General features: G+C 47.6%; 1 protein-coding gene across 5 annotated transcripts in view; it reads left to right on the top strand.

Annotated features, from left to right (window-relative positions):
* The first annotated feature begins 1,515 nt into the window (after nucleotides 1–1,515).
* LOC138800535 (uncharacterized) overlaps nucleotides 1,516–24,358 on the top strand; it is a 127,190-nt gene continuing 104,347 nt past the window's right edge. For all 5 annotated transcript variants that reach the window (XR_011364473.1, XM_069982282.1, XM_069982281.1 and 2 more), the window contains exons 1-4: nucleotides 1,516–1,737; nucleotides 11,981–12,301; nucleotides 14,363–14,509; nucleotides 18,286–18,369. Coding sequence is in view for 4 of the 5 variants with exons in the window: in XM_069982282.1 (XP_069838383.1) it covers nucleotides 1,731–1,737; nucleotides 11,981–12,301; nucleotides 14,363–14,509; nucleotides 18,286–18,369 (559 nt within the window). In the remaining variant the exon portion in view is untranslated. The remainder of the gene's footprint in view (nucleotides 1,738–11,980; nucleotides 12,302–14,362; nucleotides 14,510–18,285; nucleotides 18,370–24,358) is intronic.

Genomic DNA, 24,358 nt, shown 5'->3' with positions numbered 1-24,358 from the left:
CCTGTATACAGACCCCACACACCAGTCCTCTCCCCTGTATACAGACCCCACACACCAGTCCTCTCCCCCTGTATACAGACCCCCCCCCCACACCCGTCCTCTCCCCCTGTATACAGACCCCACACACACCAGTCCTCTCCCCCTGTATACAGACCCCACACACACCAGTCCTCTCCCCCTGTATACAGACCCCACACACCAGTCCTCTCCCCTGTATACAGACCCCACACACCAGTCCTCTCCCCTGTATACAGACCCCACATACCAGTCCTCTCCCCCTGTATACAGACCACACACACACCAGTCCTCTCCCCCTGTATACAGACCCCCCACACATCAGTCCTCTCCCCCTGTATACAGACCTCACACACACCAGTCCTCTCCCCCTGTATACAGACCCCCCACACACCAGTCCTCTCCCCCTGTATACAGACCACACACACCAGTCCTCTCCCCTGTATACAGACCCCCCACACACCAGTCCTCTCCCCCTGTATACAGACCCCACACACCAGTCCTCTCCCCCTGTATACAGACCCCACACACACCAGTCCTCTCCCCCTGTATACAGACCCCACACACCAGTCCTCTCCCCCTGTATACAGACCACACACACCAGTCCTCTCCCCCTGTATACAGACCCCCCACACACCAGTCCTCTCCCCCTGTATACAGACCCCACACACACCAGTCCTCTCCCCCTGTATACAGACCCCCCACACATCAGTCCTCTCCCCCTGTATACAGACCCCCCACACACCAGTCCTCTCCCCCTGTATACAGACCCCCCACACACCAGTCCTCTCCCCCTGTATACAGACCCCACACACCAGTCCTCTCCCCCTGTATACAGACCCCCCACACCAGTCCTCTCCCCCTGTATACAGACCACACACACCAGTCCTCCCCCACTGTATACAGACCACACACACCAGTCCTCCTGTATACAGACCCCCCACACACCAGTCCTCTCCCCTGTATACAGACCCCACACACCAGTCCTCTCCCCCTGTATACAGACTCCACACACCAGTCCTCTCCCCCTGTATACAGACCCCCCACACATCAGTCCTCTCCCCCTGTATACAGACCCCACACACATCAGTCCTCTCCCCCTGTATACAGACCCCCTACACACCAGTCCTCTCCCCTGTATACAGACCACACACAACAGTCCTCTCCCCCTGTATACAGACCCCACACACCAGTCCTCTCCCCCTGTATACAGACCCCACACACCAGTCCTCTCCCCCTGTATACAGACCCCACACACCAGTCCTCTCCCCCTGTATACAGACCCCACACACCAGTCCTCTCCCCCTGTATACAGACCACACACACCAGTCTTCTCCCCTGTATACAGACCCCACACACCAGTCCTCTCCCCCTGTATACAGACCCCACACACCAGTCCTCTCCCCCTGTATACAGACCCCACACATCAGTCCTCTCCCCCTGTATACAGACCCCACACATCAGTCCTCTCCCCTGTATACAGACCCCACACACACCAGTCCTCTCCCCTGTATACCCCTCCATGCTACTATGGATATTGCAGCTTCCTTCACTCTGTTTCTGCACAGTGAATGGTGCAGCAGCTCACTACTTCCTACTTCCGGTCGAGGCCCCGCCCCTCCTGGTGACATCACACCTCAAAGGAGAGGATACATTCTAGCATCTACCCATGTAATAGTACAACCCGACATTACACCGCTGCGGCTTCTCCGGACATGGCCTGTAAGTACTTGGGGATATATATATCCACTACTGTAATAGCATCTATATCCTGCCGCTCTGATATGTTTTCCCTCAATGAATAACATAATATCCTCTGATACAATAATATCTTCTCCTCTCCCCCTCATGCCCCAGATCCCACTGTACTTTAGTAGAGTTGTGCAAATTTCCAATGTCCTCGAAAAACGCCGCACACTCAGGATCGGGCAAAGCCGAGCACGGTGGAAGTTTGCTCCATATACTTCAGTCATTGCCAGTGTCTCCGCTATCAGTGTGGAGAGTTGGGGGGAGGGGAGAGGACAAACCCCTCTAGAACCTTTTGAAAGTGAGAACTGACCAGGGCCGTATTTGCCACTAGGCACCCGTGGTCCGTCTGCTCCCCCTGCCTGTGCTCCCCCTGCTTGTGCCCCCCATCTCCTCCCCCTGCCTGTGCCCCCCATCTGCTCCCCCTGCTTGTGCCCCCCATCTCCTCCCCCTGCCTGTGCCCCCCATCTGCTCCCCCTGCCCCAATCTGCTCCCCCTGCCTGTGCCCCCCATCTGCTCCCCCTGCCCCCATCTGCTCCCCCTGCCTGTGCCCCCAGCTGCTCCTCTGCTTCCCAGTTGCTCCCTCTTCTCCCCTTGTCCCCCCAGCTTCTCCCCTGCCACACCAGCTGCCCCCATCCTCTCCCTGCCACCCCAGCAGCTCCCCCTGCCCCCTCAGATGCTCCCCCTGCCTCCCCAGATTCTCGCCCTGCCCCTGCCACCCCCAGCTGCTCCCCTTTCCGTCACCCCAGCTTTTCCCCCCAGTCCCCCCCAGCTGCCTCCCTTCCCCAGCTGCCTCCCTTCCTCAGCCCACCCCAGCTGCCTCCCTTCCTCAGCCCACCCCAGCTGCCTCCCTTCCTCAGCCCACCCCAGCTGCCTCCCTTCCTCAGCCCACCCCAGCTGCCTCCCTTCCTCAGCCCCCCCCCCAGCTGCCTCCCTTCCCCTGTCACCCCCAGCTGCCTTCCTTCCTCAGCCCCCCAGCTGCCTTCCTTCCTCAACCCCCCCCCAGCTGCCCCCCTTCCCCAGTCACCCCCATCTGCCTCCCTTCCTCAGCGCCCCCCAGCTGCCTCCCTTCCTCAGCCCCCCCCAGCTGCCTCCCTTCCTCAGCCCCCCCCAGCTGCCTCCCTTCCTCAGCGCCCCCCAGCTGCCTCCCTTCCTCAGCCCACCCCAGCTGCCTCCCTTCCTCAGCCCACCCCAGCTGCCTCCCTTCCTCAGCCCACCCCAGCTGCCTCCCTTCCTCAGCCCACCCCAGCTGCCTCCCTTCCTCAGCCCACCCCAGCTGCCTCCCTTCCTCAGCCCACCCCAGCTGCCTCCCTTCCTCAGCCCACCCCAGCTGCCTCCCTTCCTCAGCCCACCCCAGCTGCCTCCCTTCCTCAGCCCACCCCAGCTGCCTCCCTTCCTCAGCCCACCCCAGCTGCCTCCCTTCCTCAGCCCACCCCAGCTGCCTCCCTTCCTCAGCCCACCCCAGCTGCCTCCCTTCCTCAGCCCACCCCAGCTGCCTCCCTTCCTCAGCCCACCCCAGCTGCCTCCCTTCCTCAGCTGCCTCCCCTCCTCAGCCCACCCCAGCTGCCTCCCTTCCTCAGCCCCCCCCAGCTGCCTCCCTTCCTCAGCTGCCTCCCCTCCTCAGCCCCCCCAGCTGCCTCCCTTCCTCAGCCCACCCCAGCTGCCTCCCTTCCCCAGCCCACCCCAGCTGCCTCCCTTCCCCAGCCCACCCCAGCTGCCTCCCTTCCCCAGCCCACCCCAGCTGCCTCCCTTCCCCAGCCCACCCCAGCTGCCTCCCTTCCCCAGCCCACCCCAGCTGCCTCCCTTCCCCAGCCCACCCCAGCTGCCTCCCTTCCTCAGCCCACCCCAGCTGCCTCCCTTCCTCAGCCCACCCCAGCTGCCTCCCTTCCTCAGCCCACCCCAGCTGCCTCCCTTCCTCAGCCCACCCCAGCTGCCCGCCTGCAGACGAGTTGTGGTCAGAGAAGTCTTCATGATGGTTGCGCCAGATGGAGAAGAAAGCAAAAAGTGAGCAACGGCAATCGGAGAAGACGTCACCTGTGAGTCATAAGTAACTGCACTGTAAACACTTCTATAGTGTGCAGAGCCTGTGTACCATTGGGGTCTAAATGGGTCAGTGTATGGTTTGCGGTAGTGTACTGACACAGCCCTGCGGTCACTACAGTACACTAGCGCAAACTTTTAAACTAGAATCAAACTACAACAGCTGCAGGCACTACAACTCCCAGCATATGCTGAGGGCTGCAGACTGTCAGTACATGCAGGGAGTTGTAGTGCCTGCAGCTGTTGTAGTTGGGCCCTAGGTGGCATATAAGAATATATAGATCAGTGGGGGCTCAGTGCAGGGAAGGGACCCCAGAACATCACTAATAGGGGATAGAACAAAAACATCTCCCCCTATCCCATATTAGTGATATTCTGGGGTCACTTCCCTGCACTGAGCCCCCACAGATCTCTGTATTCTGAGTGTATGATGCACCTAGGACCCAACTATAACAGCTGCAGGCACTACAACTCCCAGCATGTACTGACAGTCTGCAGCCCTCAGAGTATGCTGGGAGTTGTAGTACAGTGTAGACAGATGTAATGCTGGACCTTCAGGGCTGATGGTTGTCACCCACAGATTGCAGCCACCAGGAGTCTCTGCACACAGTGATTTATTACAGGGTTGTCCTCTCAGAGACTACAACTCCCAGCATAGCCGGAGAGCTGTATAAATGTAGGGATTTGTCACAGATACAGATGAATTCAGGAAAGGAGCGGGGTCAGCATGTCGTGTCTCACTGGTTCTATATTGGTGGCCCCAGGTGCCCCAGTCCCACACTGGACAGAAGCGGCCCCCGAACTAAGACGTCCCCGGCCTCCTTCCTTCCTCCATCACGTCTGCTTGATGAGAATAGCGGGCATCAAGCAGAGCGGCACCCAAGTGCCAGGGTATATACCATGCATGTAACCAGCCAGTGCCGGGGGGGGGGGGGGGCGCCTCAGCAAGCAAGGTGCCAAGGGCAGCATGAACTCTAAATACAGGCCTGGAACTGACCTAAGTGTTTCCAGTTCAAAACCACAGAAGTCATGATATAATGATTTTAGGGTAGTGCGGCGCTAAACAATTATTCACTAAATACCACACATTACAAAGTTATACAACTTTGTAATGTATGTTATGTATGTGAATGGCCCCCTTCCCCGTGTTTCCCCCCACCCACACCAGACCCGGAAGTGTAGTGCTCTATACATACCTGCCTCATGCCGATCCCGTCCGCCATCTTGTGACAATGATGTCATCTTCGGACGGATGGCCGAACTGCTCCGACCGTCCCTAGTGCCGGCCGCCCTCTGCCGCATCATCAGCTGCGATTGGCTGAGCATAACTGTGCTCAGCCAATCCCGGCTGAGCAGCTGATGACGCGGCAGAGGGCGGCCGGCACTAGGGACGGTTGGAGCGGTTCAGCCGGCCGTCTGAAGATGCAGTGGTAGGCTCTCCAGAAAACCTTTTTAGGGCTGTATTCACACAACGTCTCTTGTGAATTATTCACGTCTGTTGTTGCAAATTGCAACACAGCCATGATTAATTCACAAGAAATGTTCTATTGAATGGATGGAATCCCGTATGGAGTGTATACACATATATGCTCCGGCCGGGATTCCTAGTTGCCACAATAAAGACTGAGATGTCTATTTATTGAATAGTGGCCACACAAAACTGTCAGTTCACACAATGGAAAAAGCAGCTCCGGCCGCACTCTCCATTATGTGCAATGGTGAATTGGGATGCGGGCACACACGGATGAGTCTGCATCCCAATTCAGCATAAATGAAGTTCATCCTTCCGGTACTGCAGTACCGGCAATGATAAAATTCACGGACACAGAGCGGCCGGTGTTTTACAGTGTGTTAACCCGGCCTAATGTGGTGTACATTGTTGTTTGGACCAGCTGTACCGCCACCTTTTTGTACCACGTTTGGGTTTTCCTTGGGGCATTGTATGGTTTGAGGACTTGATCTGAGTGATGTACCGAGTTGTAGTCCAGAATACAATCTGGTTTCTGTGCCATGGTTGTGGTACCTCAAACAGGGACATGGGTGATGCCATTATCGTGAATTGTGGTGAAAATAAGGACATCACGTTTGTCCTTATACTTGACCAACAACATATTTTCCCTGTTCTCACCACTTGGCATCAGTTGTGTTACTGGATGTCTTGGGAGGCCTCTTTGATTTTTTCAAATCGTGCCCCAAGCTACAGTATCTTGGGCAGTGAGGGACTGGAAACCTCAACCCCAACCCCTACCCCCTGCCCTGCAAATGGAGAGGGGAAAAGAAAAAAAAAAAAGAAAAAAAAACAGCTCACTTTTTACCAAAATGCATTTTCTGATATTTGCTACAACCATGTTCCCAGTGGATGATATTTGGAGCTGTGGGGGCCAGCCATTAGCAGCCTAGAATAGAACAATAATCTTACAGTCTCTTCTTTTATCTTTTTAGATGCACTAATTGACAAGGTGTCCCCTAATATACCCATCAGGGGAGTTGTATCCAGAGACACTCCAGTTTTCTCAGCCACTTTCCTAAATACCAACTCCCAGTATTCCTCTAGCTCTTCACAGGCCCACAACATATGCGTTATTCCTGCATCCCCCGAGCTACATCTCGGACATTTACTATGATTTCTTCTTTTAATATGAAATAAGAATCTGGGAGAGTAGTATAGGCGTTGTAGAATATTAAAGAAGCAGTTCAGTTTTTTTTTTTCCGGCCCCCCGGGTAGCCTCTGTCAAGTATACTTACAGAAGATGATCAGTGTCCCGCGGCGTAGCTCCGGTCCCGTCCCGCGGTGGCGTTCAAATCGGGCGCGCGCTCACTTCCGCCGGCGCTGTGACTCCTCTTCTCGGCCTTGTCATTTGAACGCCGGAAGTCATGCGCTTCCATAGCGAATGCATGGAAGCGAGTGACTTCCGGCGTATAATCACTGGTCAGAGAAGAGGACTCGCAGCAGCCGGGGGAAGTGAGCGCGCCCGATTTGAACGGCACCGCGGGACAGGAACTGACCTACGGGAACGGGACACTGATCATCTTCTGTAAGTATACATGACAGCGGCTACCCGGGGGGGCCGAAAAAAAACCAAAACTGAACTGCTTCTTTAAATTGTATGATTCGGTGACCCCCTGATCTAGAGACTTTTCTCATGTTGCCATAAATTTCCTCCCATCCCTTCTCACTAATGTTCCCCAGTTCTTCCTGCCACTTCTGCTTGCTTTTAACACCAATCGCAGTAAAACTGATTAGATATTTATATATCATTGAGATCTCTTTTTTCTTAACCGTTTTCTTCCTCAGTTGTTCAATAAAAACATCCTTAGTGCCCAGTTCTATTTTATCCAGCTTCATAGACGTTTGGATACAGTGGCGTAGCTACCATAGAGGCAGGGTAGGCTGTTGCTATGAGGCCCCGTGCAGGAGAGGGGCCTGGGGAGAAGGTAAGAGTGTGTGTCCTACTGCTTAACCCCTTATGTACTGCAGTGTGTAAGTGGCCCAATGTTTACTTATATGCTGCAACACAAAAAAGGGTTAACAAGCAGAAGACAGAGATCTCTTCTTCACTGCACTGATAACATCTGATCTCTGTTTTACAGCTGGCAATCAAGTAGGAAAATGTGCAGAGCTCCATGCAGAGGTCAGGGGTTATCAGTACACCAGCAGTAAAGTATATATACACATACATACATATATATTGTTGAGGTGTGGGATTTGTTGAGGTCACAAAAAGAAATCTTCTGTATTTTAAGCAAGAAAACAAAACAAATAATATACAGCAAACCAGGGTTTGTTGCAGCTGCCTTGGTATCAAGCAGCACCCTGCTTTCCCAGCTCACATACTCTGAGCCAGACTCTCTCCAAACCTAGGGATTCCAGGTGTCTTTATACCCAATTTACCCAAAATGCAACACTCTTAAAGCACTATACACATCAGTTTAGATCCAAACATAAAAGTGTCACAAACGTATCCTTTTCTTACACAGCATAAAATTAATAATACATATTGTGAAAATAAGTAACATAGAAATGCAAAAAATAACCAGGAATACAAAACCCAGTATAGCTGCCTAGCTCCAGCTCAGCCTCACCTGGCAGTAATCAGGCCAGTGCTCCATATAAACCCAGCACCCCCTCCCCTCTGCTTACTCCTGATAAGCTGGGATGCTGTTTGTTTGTGGATGTGTGTGCTGGTGGGAAATGCTGCATTGTCTGTCTGCAGAAATAACAGTGGATAGAAAGAGGTCTTGCTGGCCAGCAGAGAAAGAAAGTAAGAGAAAGACACAAACAGACAAACTTATACATCATTCACCCCCCCCCCCCCAAAAAAAAAAAAAAAAAAAATTATATATATATATATATATATATATATATATATATATATATATATATATATATATATATATTATATACACACACACACACACACAGTGGGGAAAAAAGTATTTAGTCAGTCACCAATAGTGCAAGTTCTCCCACTTAAAAAGATGAGAGGCGTCTGTAATTTACATCATAGGTAGACCTCAACTATTGGAGACAAAATGAGAAAACAAATCCAGAAAATCACATTGTCTGATTTTGTAAGAATTTATTTGCAAATTATGGTGGAAAATAAGTATTTGGTCAGTAACAAACAATCAAGATTTCTGGCTCTCACAGACCTGTAACTTCTTTAAGAGTCTCCTCTTTCCTCCACTCATTACCTGTAGTAATGGCACCTGTTTAAACTTGTTATCAGTATAAAAAGACACCTGTGCACACCCTCAAACAGTCAGACTCCAAACTCCACTATGGTGAAGACCAAAGAGCTGTCAAAGGAGACCAGAAACAAAATTGTAGCCCTGCACCAGGCTGGGAAGACTGAATCTGCAATAGGCAACCAGCTTGGAGTGAAGAAATCAACTGTGGGAGCAATATGTCAGGAACCGGACAGCAGGACAAGACAGTGAGCCCTAAGCTTAGCCCCACCCACTGTCCTCTACCTATTTGCCACAATCCGCCCTAAGATGGCGGCGAGCAACTGGGCGGCAGTCCCTGCACTGGCTAGGTGGGACACCAAGACAAACAGACAAAACACAAAGAATGGTCGACAGTCCGGGTCACAACAATCGGGCAGCGCAGTACAAAATCACAATCCAAAAAGCTAGGTCAATAAACAGGCAATATGGTCAGGGGCAGGCAGCAAGCAGGCATAGTCAGAATACAAAGCAAAATAGTCAGAATAAACACAGAGCTAAACAGAAGCAAGCTCAATATCCAGCAGTGAGAGGCAGGCTGGCACACACTATATAGGAGACCAGAGGTCCAGTGCAGAAGCTGATTGGACCAGACCCCTAATCTCCTCAGAACACCTGGGGCAAGAGCAACCTGACTGGCAGAGAGAACAGTCTATCAGACTAGCTAACCAGCATCAGAGTTAACTCCGGAGTGGCCAGGAGTATCTCAGGCAAAGCGGGTGTGGCTGAACAAACACAGAAGGAAATAGAGCTGTGTTCAGACAAGGTTCAGGACACTGCACAAACATACAAAAACACTGAATATCAGCGCCTTCTCAGGCGCGCAGCATGAGCCAAGGGGCGCACGGAGTTCGGTACAGGCACATTCATGACACAATAATTAGAAAATGGAAGACATACAAGACCACTGATAATCTCCCTGATCTGGGGCTCCACGCAAAATCTCACCCCGTAGGGTCAAAATGATCACAAGAATGGTGAGCAAAAATCCCAGAACCACATGGGGGGACCTAGTGAATGAACTGCAGAGAGCTGGGACCAATGTAACAAAGCCTACCATCAGTAAGACACTACGCTGCCAGGGATCCTGCAGTGCCAGACTGTCCCACTGCTTAAGCCAGTACATGTCCGGGCTCGTCTGAAGTTTGCTAGAGAGCATTTGGATGATCCAGAAGAGTATTAGGAGAATGTCCTATGGTCTGATGAAACCAAAGTGGAACTGTTTTCTAGAAACACAACTTGTCGTGTTTGGAGGAAAAAGAATACTGAGTTGCATCCATTAAACACCATACCTACTGTAAAGCATGGGGTTGGAAACATCATGCTTTGGGGCTGTTCCTCTGCAAAGGGGCCAGGACGACTGATCCGGGTACATGAAAGAATGAATGGGGCCATGTATCGTGAGATTTTGAGTGCAAACCTCCTTCCATCAGCAAGGGCATTGAAGATGAAACGTGGCTGCTGGGTCTTTCAGCATGACAATGATCCAAAGCACACCGCCAGGGCAATGAAGGAGTGGCTTCGTAAGAAGCATTTCAAGGTCCTGGAGTGGCCTAGCCAGTCTCCAGATCTCAACCCTATAGAAAACCTTTGGAGGGAGTTGAAAGTCCGTGTTGCCAAGCGACAGCCCCAAAACATCACTGCTCTAGAGGAGATCTGCATGGAGGAATGGGCCACCATACCAACAACAGTGTGTGACAACCTTGTGAGAACTTACAGAAAACGTTTGACCTCTGTCATTGCCAACAAAGAATATAGAACAAAGGATTGAGAGGAAATTTTGTTACTGACCAAATACTTATTTTCCACCATAATTTACAAATAAATTCTTACAAAATAAGACAATGTGATTTTCTGGATTTGTATATGCAGTGCTTTGTGTTGTGCGTAGGGGAGGGGGGCCCCTTACAAATTTTTGCTATGGGGCCCCTTGAATCCTAGTTACGCCCCTGTTTGGAATTTCTTCCCAACTCTTCGACCTATTACCTGCCCACACATCTCTTACTTTCTTTATCCCTGCATCTAGCAATGTCTTTAAGGGCCCTAGTTTTTTTTTTTCTCCTCTAAGTTATTATTATTCCATAATGATGCAAACCCCATAATCCCCTCTAACCCTAGTTTCTTCTTCGTTTCTCTCCAGGTCTTATGTAGGGTTTTGGCCATCTCCATCTTTCCCCCTACATCTCCCTCCAACCAACCCCCCTCCAGGAGCTCAAAAATATTACCTTCTCCAATTGCAACATCAGAAAGTAAATACCAACATCAGGGACACTCAACCCACCTTTACCCAGGGGCGCACACAATCCCCACAAATATTATTAGTATTATTATCACAACACGATCATGTGATCAGTATCCCAGTCTGCCTGGTTATTGGCCAGCAAGCACCATGTGACTAACAGGCCAATCAGAAGTGACAGGACAGCTGATGCAAATTAGCCATGAGGAAGGGGGATGGTTTACAAGCCAGGACAGAGAATCCCCAGCCCAGAGCAGTGACTGCACACTGACAGGCCGACACAAAATGGCTGCACACTGACAGGCCGACACAAAATGGCTGCACACTGACAGGCCGACACAAAATGGTGGCACACTGATGACTGACAGGCTGACACAAAATGTCCGCAGCTAGAGATAAGGGGGGGGGGGGGACACAGATTGGCAGCATCTAGAGATAAGGGGGGGACACAGAATGGCGGCAGCTAGAGATAAGGGGGGGGGGACACAGATTGGCAGCATCTAGAGATAAGGGGGGGGGGGACACAGATTGGCAGCATCTAGAGATAAGGGGGGACACAGAATGGCGGCAGCTAGAGATAAGGGGGGGGGGACACAGATTGGCAGCATCTAGAGATAAGGGGGGGGACACAGAATGGCGGCAGCTAGAGATAAGGGGGGGGGGGGGACACAGATTGGCAGCAGCTAGAGATAAGAGGGGACACAGAATGGCGGCAGCTAGAGATAAGAGGGGTCACCAGTAATAGGAAAAATAGAAACTATAGAACTTCCTGGGCAGCAGCTAAGAGGAGAAAAGTGGCTGAAACCAGCAGACCAGATGAAGCCTCCCTATGTGAGTGATGTATATGCTGGGGAAAGGAAGAGAAATATGGGGAAATGGTTTTTAGTGAAGTACCCCTTTAAGGGGGTGGGGTTTACATACTCAGAATGAAAAATCCTCTGCGAGTGTGTAAGCCCATACAAGCTGACCGTACCAGGAATCGTGTGAAATCCGCTGCAATGGCGGTATGTAAGAAGCTTCCCTTACAGGTCAGCAAAGCCAGCGACTGATCTGCATCTACTTTACTGTTCTATATAGAGAGATTCCCAGCTCATGTGGTTCTCCCCATCCATAGGATAGAACAAGCTGATCAGTGGGGTCCGGCCAGTGGGACGCCATGTATTCCAGGTATAATTTAGTCCACATCTGAGAGCTAATATTTTCTCATTACAGATGAGGATCATTTTGCGGATGCACATTATGCTATAGAAAACCAGTTACCTGAGACTCTGAGCAAGAATGAGGAGCATTTTGTGGACCGACATGGTGCTGAGCTGATACAGCGGGTGGTTCTGGCGGATCCCATCCTGGACGATCTCTATCAGTGGGAGCTGCTGACACGTGAACAATATGACTCAGTGCGTAGGAGGGATACCTCCCAGGAGAAGATGAGGGAGCTCTACTGGTATATAGGATCCTGGAGAGATGAAGACAAGGACCGGCTCCTGGAATCTCTGAGAAGACATAACCCTGATCTCATCGGGAGGCTGGGAGGTAAAGGCTAATCTGGTTACCCAGGGCAGCCAGTTGTTAGCAAGGACAGGTGCCGCGGGACCTGAGTGGTATATGTCCACCCTGGGTCCCAAGCAAACGCCTGTAAAAGCTAGTAGGTGTAGTCCCTGGTGTTCCCTGTGGTGTATAGGGGCACCTGGGTAATCAGATTCCACTATAACTTAACCCCATGAATAGTTTACTTGAAACTTATTTAAAGTGACAGTACAGTTCAGTACCTTGATACAAGTTTAGATACAGCGTTTTCACAAGAGATTGCCATTGTTTTTCTTGAATACTGATGATACTTGTTGGGTTGGTTATACTTTAGATATAAGACGCTTTAGAGCACAGTCCGGTATACTCTCTCTTGTGCGGCAGTGACTAGTCAGGAACCAGCTAACTACTAACAAACTAACTAAACACTTCCCTATTTAATAGCTAAGACTGGGCTTATTCCCTATCTGTGGGGGAAAACTGAGGTAGTACAACATCCCATTGCTGGGAACTTTCTAGAAGGTGTACCTGTTAGGCTAGGGGTGTATACGGATATAACATTTCCCATTGACTTCAATGTGCTGTAATACTATAGGAACTACTCAGTTGCGGCATCTTGTGGCTAAAAATGAATACTACGGTTTTGAAAACACAAATGGGTAACCCATACAAAATAAGTTCAGGGCCGACTGGACTAAGAAAAGAACCCAACAGTGGCCCATGGGTTCCCGGATACTGCACTAATGGACACTGCCTGGTGGAGTGTTAGCTCTTAGGATCAGTGTCCTAAGGGTTGTGTCACACTGTATCAGTATAATATGGGTCCTCGGTGTGTGTATATGTGTATATAAGAAGATAATACTGTAAGAACAATAGTTATCATAGAGGGCTGGTGTATAGTCCAGCAGCCATTACACCAGACACTATACAGTTGTATCATAGAGGAAACAGGACAGTCTGGAAATGGGGCAAATCTGCATCCAGACAAGTATCCATAGTGTCAGAATACACTGCACAAGATCTAGACCAATGTTTCTCAACCTTCTCAAGTCAAGTACCCCCATGTGATGAGACGTTCCAGGCGAGTACCCCCCAAAAATGCGACCGGTTGTAATCATTGACCAAATGCTGAGATCACACTCCGATAGGCTCTGTATAAAGTCGCTGGTACCAGTTTATTCCGAGATCAGATCCCCCCTTAGCAATGTGACTGATCTGTAGGCCCCAGTAATAATACTCAAGTAATGTCATATAATAATGCCCCTTGTAGTCAGTATATATAATATTGCCCACCCTCTAGCCTGGTACAATGCCCCCTATAGCTAGATGCATTACTTCCTTTAGCCGTATTTGGCCCCTTTAGACAGATATGCCCCCAGTATTCAGATAGGCCCGCAGTAGTCAGATATGCCCGCAGTAGTCAGATATGCCCGCAGTAGTCAGATATGCCCCCAGTAGTCAGATAGGCCCCCAGTAGTCAGATATACCCCCAATAGTCAGATAGGCCCCCAGTAGTCAGATATACCCCCAGTAGTCAGATAGGCCCTCAGTAGTCAGATATGCCCCCAGTAGTCAGATAGGCCCTCTGTAGTCAGATATGCCCTCAGTAGTCAGATAGGCCCCCAGTAGTCAGATTAGGCCCTCAGTAGTCAGATTAGGCCCTCAGTAGTCAGATATGCCCTCAGTAGTCAGATATGCCCTCAGTAGTCAGATATGCCCTCAGTAGTCAGATATGCCCTCAGTAGTCAGATATGCCCTCAGTAGTCAGATATGCCCTCAGTAGTCAGATATGCCCTCAGTAGTCAGATATGCCCTCAGTAGTCAGATACGCCTGTATAGCTATGTATGCCCCCTGCAGCCAGATATGACCTATACAAGCAGGTATGCCCATTGGAGCCACATACACAATTGTAGCCAGGTGTGCCCCAGTAGTCAGACATGCCGCCTGCAGACAGATACAAGCTATTTCTCAGAGTGCTCGTCCTCTGGACAATGACATCCACTCTTGCGCTGATACCAATGTTATTCATAGGACACATGAACCAGGTTACACTTATGTTTCTACAGATTCAGAAACCATGGAGAAGTTAAATGTGAAGGTGCAAACATCTAGATTGGCTATGCCACCCAAACTAAGGCAAAGAAGCAGGAGGCCGATGAAGCAGAAAGAGGAAGATGGAAAACCAGAAATATCAAGAATTCAAGCAACGAGAGGTAAATCCCCTGTCAGCTGTGTGAAGAGCCGCACTGATTTGTTGTTGAAGAAACACTCAAAAGTTTTATTTGCTGTTTTTTTCACATATAATGCACAGTCACCATCACTATTCCTGCTGATTCATCTGCCTTCTTGATCAGCCGCCATCTTGTCTTTTAGATGTCAAATTACATCCTCTCAGTTTTTGTATCTGCTATCAGTCCCATGATTGGCAGCTAAACCAGTATCACCACATGGGTTGTACCATCATCATCAGTAACGTCATGTATACAGCTTGTGTTATACGGCCAATGCAGCATTATGCAGGAGGCTCTGGGGGTTGAGATCCTGACGTCAAGCTGGACAGTTCAGTTTACAGTATTAGTAGGTGTACTCATTGTATATACTGACAGCAGCTCCCTATGTACTCACTGTATATACTGACAGCAGCTACCTGTGTACTCACTGTATATACTGACAGCACCTACCTGTGTACTCACTGTATATACTGACAGCACCTACCTGTGTACTCACTGTATATACTGACAGCAGCTCCCTGTACTCACTGTATATACTGACAGCAGCTACCTTTGTACTCACTGTATATACTGACAGCAGCTCCCTGTGTACTCGTATATACTGACAGCAGCTCCCTATGTACTCACTGTATATACTGACAGCAGCTCCCTGTACTCATTGTATATACTGACAGCAGCTCCCTGTGTACTCACTGTATATACTGACAGCAGCTCCCTGTACTCACTGTATATACTGACAGCAGCTCCCTGTGTACTCATTGTATATACTGACAGCAGCTCCCTGTGTACTCACTGTATATACTGACAGCAGCTCCCTGTGTACTCACTGTATATACTGACAGCAGCTCCCTGTACTCACTGTATATACTGACAGCAGCTACCTGTGTACTCACTGTATATACTGACAGCGGCTCCCTGTGTACTCACTGTATATACTGACAGCAGCTCCCTGTACTCACTGTATATACTGACAGCAGCTCCCTGTACTCACTGTATATACTGACAGCAGCTCCCTGTGTACTCACTGTATATACTGACAGCAGCTCCCTGTGTACTCACTGTGTATACTGACAGCAGCTCCCTGTATATACTGACGGCAGCTCCCTGTACTCACTGTATATACTGACAGCAGCTCCCTGTATATACTGACAGCAGCTCCCTGTACTCACTGTATATGACGTCAGCTCCATGTGTACTCACTGTGTATACTGACAGCAGCTCCCTGTGTACTCACTGTATATACTGACAGCAGCTCCCTGTACTCACTGTATATACTGACAGCAGCTACCTGTGTACTCACTGTATATACTGACAGCGGCTCCCTGTGTACTCGCTGTATATACTGACAGCAGCTCCCTGTACTCACTGTATATACTGACAGCGGCTCCCTGTGTACTCACTGTATATACTGACAGCAGCTCCCTGTACTCACTATATATACTCACAGCAGCTCCCTATACTCACTGTATATACTGACAGCAGCTACCTGTGTACTCACTGTATATACTGACAGCGGCTTCCTGTGTACTCACTGTATATACTGACGGCAGCTCCCTGTGTACTCACTGTATATACTGACAGCAGCTCCCTGTACTCACTGTATATACTGACAGCAGCTCCCCGTGTACTCACTGTATATACTGACAGCAGCTCCCTGTGTACTCACTGTATATACTGACAGCAGCTCCCTGTACTCACTGTATATACTGACAGCAGCTCCCTGTGTACTCACTGTGTATACTGACAGCAGCTCCCTGTGTACTCACTGTATATACTGGCAGCAGCTCCCTGTACTCACTGTATATACTGACAGCATATCCCTGTACTCACTGTATATACTGACAGCAGCTCCCTGTGTACTCACTGTGTATACGGACAGCAGCTCCCTGTATATACTGACGGCAGCTCCCAGTGTACTCACTGTATATGACGGCAGCTCCATGTGTACTCACTGTGTATACTGACAGCAGCTCCCTGTGTACTCACTGTATATACTGACGGCAGCTCCCTGTGTACTCACTGTATATACTGACAGCAGCTCCCTGTGTACTCACTGTATATACTGACAGCAGCTCCCAGTGTACTCACTGTATATACTGATAGCAGCTTCCTGTGTACCTCATAGAGCTTACATCAGACGCCCCTCCTCCAGACTGTGCTGCCCTGCTCTGTTTTATTTCGGTCCATAAGATGGCTGACCTGGAGGAGCATGTGAAAAGGCCTCGCCCAGTGTGTCCTCCATAGACATATACAGGCTCAGTGCTGGACACTGGGGGGGGGGGTCATGGTTAGCTGCTCCTCCATGTCAGCCATCTTATGGACAGAAACAAAACAGAGCAGAGCAGCCCAGCCTGGAGGAGGGGAGCCTGATATTAGCTCTATGAGGTACACTGGGAGCTGCTGTCAGTATATACAGTGAGTACAGGGAGCTGCTGTCAGTATATACAGTGAGTACAAGGAGCTGCTGTCAGTATATACAGTGAGTACACTTACTAATACTGTATACTGAACTAGTATACTATAAAGTGGCCAACCCCTTTAAAGGGCCCCGTCCTGCACCCAGTCCTGTCATTGTTCGCTCTCACTGTGCTGCTCTATTCTGTTGGATATCATATATTGCAGTAGTTGTTTCCTGCGGCCGCATATACAGTTTGGGATTCTGGTTCTACCCACACATCATTTATTAGAGCGGATACTAAGTCTGCTGTTCTTATTGTAATATGAGGAATCCATGCTGGTCTGACCTCCAGCTTCTCTTCTATGAGAGTGGCGGCAGCAGCATGGTTCGAGAAAAAAATCCCCCCACCTCACCCCACAAATAATAACAACGCTTTATCCCCCATACAAAATAAATAGAAAAACCTCCATGTTTGGCATCGCCACATCCATAACAATCCATTCTTTAAAACTACATCACTATTAAAATAGCACAGTGCACAGTGTAATTTCTTTTTTTAAAAGACAAAGGCATAATTGCTGCATTTTGCTAGAAAAACATAAAAAAGATCAAAAAGTTAAATGTGTGTGTGTGTAAAAATTGGTATAAAAAAACCTATACATCTTGCTGCAAAAATGTGTCCACAACCAGTTCCGGTGACCCAAAAGACCCAAAATAGGCCGAGCTCTAAGGGGTTAATCCACTGAGGCATTATGGTCCTTTTACACGGAGCGATTATCGTTGCAATCTGCGGGATAACAATCTCATTTGAGCAATAATCGGCTCGTGTAAATACAGCTATCAGTCAAGTGACGAGCAAGAAATCATTGATCGTGATCTTTCAACATGTTCTCAAATGGTCGCTGGTCGCTCGCTGATAATTCGCAGATCGCATCGACTAAACAGTCTTTCACCGATTCACCCTACTGTGTTAGATGGCCTTAAGCGATGTTAAAGCCACCGTAAAAACGATTTTTTTCGCACGATTTATCTCTTCATCTAAACGCTGATTGGAATAAAAACCAAATTGTCGCTTCAAAATTGTTAAAAGATCAATTGAAAGATTTAACATTTTGTTTAAAAGGACCAATATTCAGGCACTTTATTAGCCATTTTATGTCCAAGCTGTTTGGCCTCCACCTTCCATGGCACAGAAAAAAATTACATAGCCCCATGGACCAAAAAATAAAAAAGTTATGGCTATATGTTCTGGCCTACAATGCCACATAGCCGCCTCTCCAGCCATCCTCTACAGCTCTGACGTCTCCTCTGAAATTATTATTAGATATTGAAAATTTTATCTTTTTTTTTTTTTTTTTAGGGGGATCATATCAATCTCTACAAAGCCCGACCCCGAATCTGACAGTGCCTCTCCCTGACGAACACTCCGGATCTCTTTCCTCCTGTAGGTATATCCCCAGTATAATGTATATAACAGCTCACACTGATCCTCCCTCCTGTAGGTATATCTCCAGTATACAGTATATACCAGCTCACACTGATACTCCCCCCTGTAGGTATATCTCCAGTATAATGTATATAACAGCTCACACTGATCCTCCCTCCTGTAGGTATATCCCCAGTATAATGTATATAACAGCTCACACTGATCCTCCCCCCTGTAGGTATATCCCCAGTATAATGTATATACCAGCTCACACTGATACTCCCCCTGTAGGTATATCTCCAGTATAATGTATATACCAGCTCACACTGATACTCCCCCTGTAGGTATATCCCCAGTATAATGTATATACCAGCTCACACTGATCCTCCCTGTAGGTATATCTCCAGTATAATGTATATACCAGCTCACACTGATCCTCCCCCCTGTAGGTATATCTCCAGTATAATGTATATAACAGCTCACACTGATACTCTCTCCTGTAGGTATATCCCCAGTATAATGTATATACCAGCTCACACTGATCCTCCCCCCTGTAGGTATATCCCCAGTATAATGTATATAACAGCTCACACTGATACTCCCTCCTGTAGGTATATCTCCAGTATAATGTATATACCAGCTCACACTGATCCTCCCCCCTGTAGGTATATCTCCAGTATAATGTATATACCAGCTCACACTGATCCTCCCTGTAGGTATAACAGTATAATGTATATAACAGCTCACACTGATCCTCCCTCCTGTAGGTATATCTCCAGTATAATGTATATAACAGCTCACACTGATCCTCCATCCTGTAGGTATATCTCCAGTATAATGTATATACCAGCTCACACTGATCCTCCCTCCTGTAGGTATATCTCCAGTATAATGTATATACCAGCTCACACTGATACTCCCTCCTGTAGGTATATCTCCAGTATAATGTATATACCAGCTCACACTGATCCTCCCTCCTGTAGGTATATCTCCAGTATAATGTATATACCAGCTCACACTGATCCTCCCCCCTGTAGGTATATCCCCAGTATAATGTATATACCAGCTCACACTGATACTCCCTCCTGTAGGTATATCTCCAGTATAATGTATATACCAGCTCACACTGATCCTCCCCCCTGTAGGTATATCCCCAGTATACAGTATATACCAGCTCACACTGATCCTCCCTCCTGTAGGTATATCCCCAGTATAATGTATATACCAGCTCACACTGATCCTCCTCCCTGTAGGTATATCCCCAGTATAATGTATATAACAGCTCACACTGATCCTCCCCCCTGTAGGTATATCCCCAGTATAATGTATATAACAGCTCACACTGATACTCCCTCCTGTAGGTATATCTCCAGTATAATGTATATAACAGCTCACATTGATACTCCCCCTGTAGGTATATCTCCAGTATAATGTATATACCAGCTCACACTGATGCTCCCTCCTGTAGGTATATCCCCAGTATACAGTATATACCAGCTCACACTGATACTCCCCCTGTAGGTATATCCCCAGTATAATGTATATACCAGCTCACACTGATACTCCCTCCTGTAGGTATATCTCCAGTATAATGTATATACCAGCTCACACTGATACTCCCTCCTGTAGGTATATCTCCAGTATAATGTATATAACAGCTCACACTGATCCTCCCTCCTGTAGGTATATCTCCAGTATAATGTATATAACAGCTCACACTGATCCTCCCTCCTGTAGGTATATCTCCAGTATAATGTATATACCAGCTCACACTGATCCTCCCCCCTGTAGGTATATCCCCAGTATAATGTATATACCAGCTCACACTGATACTCCCTCCTGTAGGTATATCTCCAGTATAATGTATATACCAGCTCACACTGATCCTCCCCCCTGTAGGTATATCCCCAGTATACAGTATATACCAGCTCACACTGATCCTCCCTCCTGTAGGTATATCCCCAGTATAATGTATATACCAGCTCACACTGATCCTCCTCCCTGTAGGTATATCCCCAGTATAATGTATATAACAGCTCACACTGATCCTCCCCCCTGTAGGTATATCCCCAGTATAATGTATATAACAGCTCACATTGATACTCCCCCTGTAGGTATATCTCCAGTATAATGTATATAACAGCTCACATTGATACTCCCCCTGTAGGTATATCTCCAGTATAATGTATATACCAGCTCACACTGATGCTCCCTCCTGTAGGTATATCCCCAGTATACAGTATATACCAGCTCACACTGATACTCCCCCTGTAGGTATATCCCCAGTATAATGTATATACCAGCTCACACTGATACTCCCTCCTGTAGGTATATCTCCAGTATAATGTATATACCAGCTCACACTGATACTCCCTCCTGTAGGTATATCTCCAGTATAATGTATATAACAGCTCACACTGATCCTCCCTCCTGTAGGTATATCTCCAGTATAATGTATATAACAGCTCACACTGATCCTCCCTCCTGTAGGTATATCTCCAGTATAATGTATATACCAGCTCACACTGATACTCCCCCCTGTAGGTATATCCCCAGTATAATGTATATAACAGCTCACACTGATACTCCCTCCTGTAGGTATATACCTTAGTATAATGTATATAACAGCTCACACTGATCCTCCCCCCTGTAGGTATATCCCCAGTATAATGTATATAACAGCTCACACTGATACTCCCTCCTGTAGGTATATCCCCAGTATAATGTATATAACAGCTCACACTGATACTCTCTCCTGTAGGTATATCCCCAGTATAATGTATATAACAGCTCACACTGATACTCCCTCCTGTAGGTATATCCCCAGTATAATGTATATAACAGCTCACACTGATAGTCCCTCCTGTATTATATCCCCAGTATAATGTATATAACAGCTCACACTGATACTCCCTCCTGTAGGTATATCCCCAGTATAATGTATATACCAGCTCACACTGATCCTCCCTCCTGTATTATATCTCCAGTATAATGTATATAACAGCTCACACTGATACTCTCTCCTGTAGGTATATCCCCAGTATAATGTATATACCAGCTCACACTGATCCTCCCTCCTGTAGGTATATCCCCAGTATAATGTATATAACAGCTCACACTGATCCTCCCTCCTGTAGGTATAACAGTATAATGTATATAACAGCTCACACTGATACTCCCTCCTGTAGGTATATCTCCAGTATAATGTATATAACAGCTCACACTGATCCTCCCTCCTGTAGGTATATCTCCAGTATAATGTATATACCAGCTCAAACTGATCCTCCCTCCTGTAGGTATATCTCCAGTATAATGTATATAACAGCTCACACTGATACTCCCCCTGTAGGTATATCCCCAGTATAATGTATATAACAGCTCACACTGATACTCCCCCCTGTAGGTATAACAGTATAATGTATATAACAGCTCACACTGATCCTCCCTCCTGTAGGTATATCTCCAGTATAATGTATATACCAGCTCACACTGATCCTCCCTCCTGTAGGTATATCCCCAGTATAATGTATATACCAGCTCACACTGATATTCCCTCCTGTAGGTATATCCCCAGTATAATGTATATACCAGCTCACACTGATCCTCCCCCCTGTAGGTATATCTCCAGTATAATGTATATACCAGCTCACACTGATAGTCCCTCCTGTATTATATCCCCAGTATAATGTATATAACAGCTCACACTGATACTCCCTCCTGTAGGTATATCCCCAGTATAATGTATATAACAGCTCACACTGATACTCCCCCCTGCAGGTATATCTCCAGTATAATGTATATACCAGCTCACACTGATAGTCCCTCCTGTATTATATCCCCAGTATAATGTATATAACAGCTCACACTGATACTCCCTCCTGTAGGTATATCCCCAGTATAATGTATATAACAGGTCACACTGATACTCCCCCCTGTAGGTATATCCCTAGTATAATGTATATACCAGCTCACACTGATCCTCCCCCCTGTAGGTATATCCCCAGTATAATGTATATAACAGCTCACACTGATACTCCCCCCTGCAGGTATAACAGTATAATGTATATAACAGCTCACACTGATCCTCCCCCCTGTAGGTATATCTCCAGTATAATGTATATACCAGCTCACACTGATAGTCCCTCCTGTATTATATCCCCAGTATAATGTATATAACAGCTCACACTGATACTCCCCCCTGCAGGTATATCTCCAGTATAATGTATATAACAGGTCACACTGATACTCCCTCCTATATTATAGATATCAGCTCAGCCCCTCAGACCTCCAACACTGCTGCTTATTGTCACATATATACTGTATACTGTTCAGACTCAGGGGCATATCTAGAATTGGCTGGGCCCTATAGAAAACTTTTGATTGCCCCCCCCCCAACTGACCACTGAAGTGTAGTCCTAAACTTATGTTACATGGTTTTAAAAAAAAAATAATAATAATAATTATATATATATATATATATATATATATATATATATATATATATATATATATATATATATATATATATATATAGCATTAGGAGGAGCATTATAGCACCAGCACATAAGGATCAAAAATTATTACCATATTTAACACCTTCAGGCTATGTTCACACTAAGTAAAAGTATGGTGTGGAACACTGCCTTATCTGCTATGGGATCCCGGACGGAGCGTATACACATAGTATACGCTCCAGCCGGGATCCCATACGGCACTGCAAAGAACTGACATGTCAGTTTTCTGCGGCCGCAATTTAGTGTCAGTTCACACAATGTCCATTCCTGTCAGTTCACACAATGAAGCTTCATTGTGTGCTGTGTGAAGTTCTGCTGCGGGCGCGCGCTGATGCGCCCGCATCAGAACACTGCGGCCAGAAAGATCATATTTGCAGAGACCGGCCGCTCCGTGTGAACATAGCCTCACACTGTAACTGACCAAATCCTTTATACCAAGACCAATAATACCCATATACAAGGGGCGACTACGGTATTACCACCACACCCTGACCACTAACATTACTACAATACTGTTACTGACCAAATCCAGTATACTAAGACAAATAATACCAACAGAACCAGTTTACAAGGGACAAATATTACCACCACTCACTGACTAATACCACCACGTATTGAATTATGCTACCATTGCTAGGGAATAAAACCCACAGTCCAATATCATAGAGCAGCAGATGTCAGCTCCACATAGGCTCTGCAGACCATAAGTGATTACAGTGCAGTTACAGCCAATAACTCACAGGGGACGTCATCTCCAATCGGAGTTGCTCACTTTTCCTCTTCCTCTCCATCCGGCCTGGGCCATTATGAGGATTTTTCTCAGCCACAAGTCGTCCCTGTAGGATCTGCCAGACAAACAGTATAGGCTCCTCACTCATGCACCATCATCCTCCACATCTATTTGCTCCATTTGTTCCCTTATAAAGTAGTTAGTCCCCTCTGTATCCATATAGTAGTTAGACTGTTGTGTACCCCATATTGTAGTTACACCCTTCTGTGCCCCCTGTATAGTAGTTAGGCCCCTCTTTGCCCCTAAATTGTAGTCAGATCTCCCCCTCCCGCTGTGCATCTGTATAGTAGTTAAGCCTCCCTGAGCAGGTAGCCCCCCTAGTAGGTAGAATCCCCATGTAGCTATTTCTCCCATAAGTAGTGGTAGGCACCCCCCTGTAAGTTACCTCCCTGGTAGTCATTTTCTAGGGTATCTAGCCCCCTTCTGTAGGGATCTCCCCTTGTAGTTAGTCCCCTTCCTCCATATAGGTGTTTCTCCTGGTAGGCATGCAGTGTCCCAGAACAGGCTGTCCCTTTCTCACTTTAGGTCTACTTTTATTATTATGGTCCTGCCTGTCCTGGTAACTCTATGCACTGCAACTACTTGCTGTTTCACCCCTATTGCTCTCAGGATCCTGTACAATTCTATGTATGTTTCTGTGTGTATAACTATGTACAGTGGTATGCAAAGGCTGGTGATCACGTGACCGTGCCCCGTAACCATG

Source organism: Dendropsophus ebraccatus, chromosome 9 (genome assembly GCF_027789765.1).
Source record: "Dendropsophus ebraccatus isolate aDenEbr1 chromosome 9, aDenEbr1.pat, whole genome shotgun sequence".
NCBI lineage: Eukaryota > Metazoa > Chordata > Amphibia > Anura > Hylidae > Dendropsophus > Dendropsophus ebraccatus.
This window is presented reverse-complemented; position numbering and strand designations above follow the sequence as displayed.